This window comes from Ursus maritimus, unplaced genomic scaffold, assembly GCF_017311325.1.
Source record: "Ursus maritimus isolate PB19 unplaced genomic scaffold, ASM1731132v1 scaffold_9, whole genome shotgun sequence".
Lineage (NCBI taxonomy): Eukaryota > Metazoa > Chordata > Mammalia > Carnivora > Ursidae > Ursus > Ursus maritimus.
The window spans coordinates 18278762-18285879 of NW_024427107.1; the positions used below are offsets into that span (position 1 = coordinate 18278762).

General features: G+C 34.1%; 1 protein-coding gene across 1 annotated transcript in view; it reads right to left on the reverse strand.

The window, feature by feature from the left end:
* Positions 1-1053: 1053 nt before the first annotated feature.
* The window catches only part of LOC103681273 (carboxypeptidase A6), a 284439-nt gene continuing 278374 nt past the window's right edge, over positions 1054-7118 (reverse strand). Inside the window, exons 7-8 of the mRNA XM_040625646.1 lie at positions 1723-1833; positions 1054-1233 (exon numbers count right to left, since the gene is read on the reverse strand). Of these exons, the coding sequence (XP_040481580.1) occupies positions 1054-1233; positions 1723-1833 (291 nt within the window). The remainder of the gene's footprint in view (positions 1234-1722; positions 1834-7118) is intronic.

Here is a 7118-nt window from a genome sequence, read left to right on the forward strand (position 1 = left end):
GATAATACTTTTCCTACCCAAGTATGATACTAGTGAAGGAAACCAGAATATGTCACCCCAAAATATCCCTCTTTGATGTAAAACTTAATTTGAGCTGAATGCAATTAAGCAGCAGGAAATGCAGGAAAAGCTCTCTCTACCTTCTCCTTTTCTGCCTAAAGAGAGGATATAAATTCTCCTTTTACTGGAGACAGACTTAATCATCCTAGAGACAGCACCACAGGAATCTGCAAACAACCTTACTCCATTAGTTGCCTCCCATATATTTACCTACCCACAGCTTGCTGCCCTTGGAAGCCCAAAACTACTTTCCTTTGTCCTGTCATTTCTCTACAACTTTACTGAAGATGCTGCATAAGCCAGAGTTCTAAGTTGCCACTCTGAGTCACTTTTCATGAGGTTTCTCCTGTGTGACATGTGCCGCACACGTTAATAATCTGTTTTTCTCTTGATAATCTGCCTTTTTGTTTAAGAGCTTCCGCTGAAAACCCAAGGTGGGTAGAAGGGAAGTTTTGCCTCCTCTATACTAGCTAGGGCTAATTTTCTCCCTCCTCTCCTTCCCCTCTCTAGTACCTACCTGCTTCTTTATTTTGAAAGAGTTTCCTTCATTAAAAAGACATCCTCTCTTCACTTGAAAAGTATTAATGAAGGGTGCAATGTAGTGGAAATATATTTGCCACGTGAGTGGTCAATCAATGTATGAGACCTTAGATAGGTGGATTCTAGACAAGGATTTGGTAGTTTTGATTATCATAGACAGATGAAAGCAGGATCAGAGTTACTCTCATGTTCTCAATGAAAGGATGCAAACATTTAACCAGATTTATACCACAAACCACAGTTCTGTTTTAGTTTCTGAATGTCCAATATTCCTCAGTTTTCTGCTTTTACATCTGTGTTTAAATTTTCAATTTTCAGGTTTGGGTTGACAGATTTAAATCTTCGATATTTGCATATTAAAAATCCCTTTCATTTTCTTTTGCAAATTATAGCTACAATGTACATATTTGTGTTTTTCTCTATTAGGTTTTCCCATACAGAAAAACATCAGTCTTATACTGGAGTCCTAATGGGCCCATCATTTTTGAAAGTGAAAGCTGTGGAAACCTCTGGATCCAAATTGCAGTTAGTTTCCAACTTACCACACCATTTCACTTTCCAGTTACGATTGGCATCAACTCCACGGCAGTGAAACCTTGAGTTCCTTGACCTTGTTTTTCTCCAAAATCGATCCTAGGTGTAATTAAGAAAGTAGGTGTAGAAAAAATACTCAAAAGGTTGTTCACATGCATTTTAGTACACAATTGGTGAATGAATCACAGCACTGTGGGGAGAGTTCCTCTGGGAACAGACAAATCCAAGGAATAGAAAGAGGACTGGATAACCAGTAGAGACCCAGGTTCATGCTCCAATTTCTGCCACACACTTGCTATCTCTTAGCTTCTCTTGGGCTCATTTCTTCTCGAGCAAAATTGAATAAGCTGGGCTAGACTAGTGACTTTTCACAATTTCTTTGGAAGGAGAAATATTGACTTATATGGAATCTCATGCAAAGCCAAACTTCTAAACAGAAGTTTGCTGCTATGATAGGACAGGGAGTGGAGGTCTCTTTTGTCATTCTGGAATCACTAGGCTGCCTGCCCACTAGGATTCCTTCCTGTTCTATGGCTGTTTTCTATTTATTTAGTCTCTCTTTTCAATTGGATAGGCAAAGTGACTTACACTGGTCCAGCTAAAATGGTATCCATCAACGTTAAACACAGGCATGATATAGAAATACAGATGATTCAACATTTTTCTCATGGTTGGGTCACTCCTATATGTTAGAAGAGCCTAAAAGACAAAGGTGACATATTTCTTACAAATGGATCCCAAATACAGGTTAGAAAAAAATATATGAAAATCCTTTTCATCCATGGGAAATACCAAATATATTGTGTTGAAAAGTAAGAGCTAATATGAATTATACTCTTTGACATTATATACTCTTTTTTAAAATAAAAATGTTTTAAATTATTTTTTTAAAGTTTTTATTTAAATTCCAGTTAGTTAACATACAGTGTAATATTAGCGATTCAACACTTCCATACAATACCTGGTGCTCATCATAGCAAGTCTATTCCTTAATCCCCATCACCTATTTAACCCACTGTTCACCCACATCATATATTCGTTCTTGAGCTTTTTATCTCAAACTTTTTGTTAGGGATACGTTTTAGCAGAGGTAGCAAAACAGATTAATTGGGTAACCTCTGACAGTATTTCAGAACTGGCTAAATTTTAGGCTGCTTAAGAAAGCAATTATTTAGACACACTTTGGTAAAATCAGTTTTTTTAAAGATGACATTCAATTTTAGACAAAATAATTACCCAAATATTTTGGTATCATTACAGGATATATAAATATCTCATCTGCAGTGAATGAGAGTTCCCACCGCTCTACAACTTTACTAACCCTTGATATCGTTGAGCTTTTAGTAAAAAAAAAAAAAAAAAAATCTAACGGGTATGAAATTGTGCTTTTGTTGTTTTACTTCGCATTTCCCTCATTACAAATTATGTTGAACAGCTTTTATATAATAGGTGATTCTATAAATCGCTCACTCATTTTTGCCCATTAAAAAAATTAAACTCTATTTATTCTCCTTACCTCCTGGATATTAATCCTTTACTTGGTTATATGCATCCTGAACATCTTCCTTTCTTGTAGCTTATTGATTCCTATTTTCATCATATCCTTGTCATACAAAAACTTTGATCACAATTGTATGTATAAAGTGTTATTTAAGAACTCATCTCTGCCTTAAAAATCATAAAGATGTTATCCTGTATTTTCTTCAAAAAGTTGTTTTAAAGTTTGTTTAAAATGTAAGCCTTGAACCTCCTAGAAATGACTTTTTACATGGTGTGAGGTTGGGATTTCTTATTTTTCTGCTATGGAAGAAATTACGCCACTGTACTCATGTGGATGGTTCATCTCTCCAGTGAGTGTATATGCCACCTCTGTCCAATGCATGGAACTGCTCTAATGCACTCTGGTTTATATCTGTTCACTAAAACTGCACTACGGTTTATATAGAATCTGTTCAATCTGGTAGGATGTGTCTCTTTATGTTGTTCTACTTTAATATTGCCTTACCTATTTTTGATCATTCTCCCTTCACATTGATTTTGAAATTAAGGTTGAACACACATTAAAGATGTCTGTTCTATGCTAGGTTGTTTTTATCATTAATGGATGTTGAATTAGCATATAATCTTTCTTCATATATTAACAGGATCATATAGTTGTTATAATCAATTTTGATTAGTAATTTTCTACTGTTAAATCATCCTTGCATTCCTGGGATAAGCTTTTTTGGTTATGATATGTATTCTTGTTAGCTGGATTCAAGTTGCTAATATTTACATCTATATTCCTGTAATAGACCTGTAATTTCCTTTCTTATTTTGTCTTTGTCTGGTTTTGGTATCAGGGTTATATTACTCATTATTTGGGGAGCAAACCATCGAGGCCTAGAGCAAAAATTAAATATAAAATGAAGATATGATAAGAAAGATTATATCTTTGCTTTCTGTTTCATTGGTTTCTGCTGTTTGTTGTTTTTGCTAAATCTCTTTTTCCTTTTCTAATTTGAGTTGAAAGCTTATCTCATTAATTTGGAGATCTTATTCTTTTGTAATATATTTATTTAAAACTATAAATTCTTCTTCAGTACTACCGTAGCTACATTCCATATGTTTTGATATATAATAGTTTTATTTCCATTTAGTTGTAAATATTGAACATTCTCCTTCATTTCTTTAAACATGTTATATTTTAAAACATATGAGTTTTAAGTCACATTTTCATAAATACTTTCTAACAACTGCATTATAGTCAGAAAATTTGGTCTGTATGATATAGACTCTTAAGTATTTCTTGAACCTTGTTTTGTGGTCTAGTGTATAGTCAATTTTTGTAAATGTTTCAATTGGGCTTGAAAAGAAGATGTATTCTCTGATTATTGGGTATGGATTCTATATGTGTTTAGTAGATTAAGTTCATTACATTGCTTATTCTATATTCTTGCTAAAAATTTGTCTGTTTTCTTAATCACTGAGAATTGTGTTAAAGAACATTATTTTAGATTTGTGATCTTTTTTCTTATAATTTTCTCAAATTTTGTTTTATTTATCTTGAGGTCATTAACATGGACTCATTTTAAAGCTCTTTATATTCAAATTATGTATTAAATTAGAAAGCTGTTTTCTGGTATTCTATTCTGGAGTGGATTTAATTTCCAAGACTTGCCAGAACATGTTCTTTCTCTGACAAATAAACAGGGTGTCATTGTATTGCATATGCTATATTTGTGATTTTTATAACTCTCTAAGAATTGCAGCCATTCCCCATCTGGTCAGACAAAGCAAGAATGATCACAATGTAATGACTGTTCAGGACTGAATAGGACAATTGAGAGATCTCCTTGCTTGAATGCTTTAAGTAATAGGACAGATCATTTCTCTTTTGTAGTTTAGGTGGAGTTTCTAGAAAAAAGATGACCATGTGACTATTTCCTATTATTCTAACATATGATTACCATTAAGTAGGGGGTGTGCTTTCCTTCTAATGTGTGGGACTCTTTTTAGCCATCAATTTACACCACCCATACACACAGGAAAGGAGATGCCTACTAATCAAGTTCCATCTGGGCTTTACAAGTTTAATTTCTAGACTACTATTGTTCCTTATGAGGAAGACTAGTAATTGTGATCTGAAAGCCAGTTGCAAAACAATGCATCACATGCCTCAGTGTGGCAGCCTTTAGGTACTACACTCACCTCATCGATTTAATATTTTGCCAGAAAAATAAGTATCAGAGAAGTTTTGAATATTATCTTGCTAGGAAAATATGTTTGGTATTAGGTTAGGGAATTTCCTTCTTTCTTTTTTTTTTTTTTTAAGATTTTATTTATTTATTTGACAGAGACAGCCAGCGAGAGAGGGAACCCAAGCAGGGGGAGTGGGAGAGGAAGAAGCAGGCTCCCAGCAGAGGACCCTGATGTGGGGCTCGATCCCAGAACGCTGGGATCACGCCCTGAGCCGAAGGAAGACGCTTAACGACTGCGCCACCCAGGCGCCCCCAAGGTTAGGGAATTTCTGAAGAGAGACAAAGAATGAATCTATTTGATATTCATCACCTGCTAAGACTATTTTGATTTCCCCATAAATATTTGTTTGTCTTATACCCAAACTTACCAAATACACTTTCATTAAACTTGAAGACAAACTTCACAATCACTAAAGTCTTTGTGTAGTGTGACAAAGTCAGGCTAAAGAGTTTCCCTCCTTTTCACGGTTTTTGGATTTGATCAAGTATCATTTCTTAGGCCCCTATGACAACCTGAAATGTTAGAGTTTTTTTTTTTTTTTTTTTGAGAATTGGTGTTACGGGATTTGAAAAAGATAGCTTTTAAATTCTTTGTTTTTGTTTTTGTTCTAGAATCACTATAAGGGACCTAAGAATAACAACCATATTCAACAAAGGGCACACTGGGAGAAGAAGTCATGTTACAGCTGAGGCCAAAGGAAGGGCACAATTGCCAGTCAAGCCGAAGAATATCCTCACCTGTACTGGAGGAAAATTACTTAGGATGGAAAAGAGTTGTAGTACCAAAGTAGTTACATCTCAACACAAAGAAAGTATTTAAAATTTAATACTAGGAAAATTAATTAAAGCAGTATAATTTCTAGGGAAATTTTCAAAATGGAGCTTGATCTATAAAGACATTTGATGTCATACTGTGAGAAGCTCATTAAATACAAAATGGTAACTAAATAATAGTTTGAAAGCAACACAAGCAAAAATGTTCTATGAATGAGGGATGGAGAACTGGAAAATCATATGGTAATCCTTCAAATTCTAGTTGCTTTCATATTTAACATAGACTTAGAACTGCCCACGGATTAATCTAACAGGGCAGGTGATGATTTAAAAATCTACATTTTCTAACAAAATATAAATATTTGAAATGCTTTGTGTCACCAGCAGGACTATAATATCCGGTGCATGTCCACTTTTCTTTTTCATAATACCACATCTCATTTCTAGAACTCTTATACTGAGATTGTCTAATAATAATGGTTGGTTGTATTTACTCAGGAACAACAGAATAGAGGCCAGGACAAACTTTGTGGCATTATTAAAATCTACTATATAATAATCCTAGATCTACTAAAAGAAAGTACAGGTGTCCTCAGTGTGTAGGGTTCCAATATACATAAATTTCAGTTATCAGAGTTTAGTTAAATAACATCAGTCCTCTAACAAGTGCAGTTCAAATTTTAGTTACCAGTGTTAGATCTTTCATCTACCAATCATTATGTAAATCACAGATGGGCATCAACATCTATGACTGACTTTTAAAGTCTGTCAGTGGGTGACTCTAGTTTTCAGTTCACACACAGACAGCAAAGTGTAGCTGTGTTGCCCCTTGTTTCCCACCTGTGTGGCATTTTACAAAAATGGACAATGGTAAGAGGGAATGGGCCAACAAAGATTAAAGTGTAGCAAAAGAATAAAAAGGGATAATGTAGAAGTGAAATTTGAATCAAATGTAAGTAGAACTATAGAAGAAATAGCCGATAACAGGAATGTTGACACTGCCACCATTCAGCGCTATATATGCAGCCAGAGGAACTCAATGAAGACAAACTTGTGGACATAAATGAGAAAAATGGCTGTGATGAAAAGAGGAAGATGTTCCACAGGAAAAGATGTCATCAACATTTCACATTAAAGGAACTCTATAAATATCTACTAGATATTTTATGATGTTGAAAGTGGAAAGGAAAAAATATTGGAAGCTGATCCAAATTAAGAAAGGAGTATGGCAATTTGCCACAGCATAAAAAATATGCTAACTTCATGTAAATTAAATAATGAGAAGGCCAGGACTATCCAAATTACCCATAATATCTCTTTTTTGACAAAGAAATAAGACTTTTTAATGTTTTAAATCATGGTGTAATAAATACTAGTTTTACTCTTTTTTGATCATTTCCCTACATATTTAAAACAAAGTAAGAGAATTTTTAATCTTTTGACAAAAATAGATAGAAGTTAGAACAAACA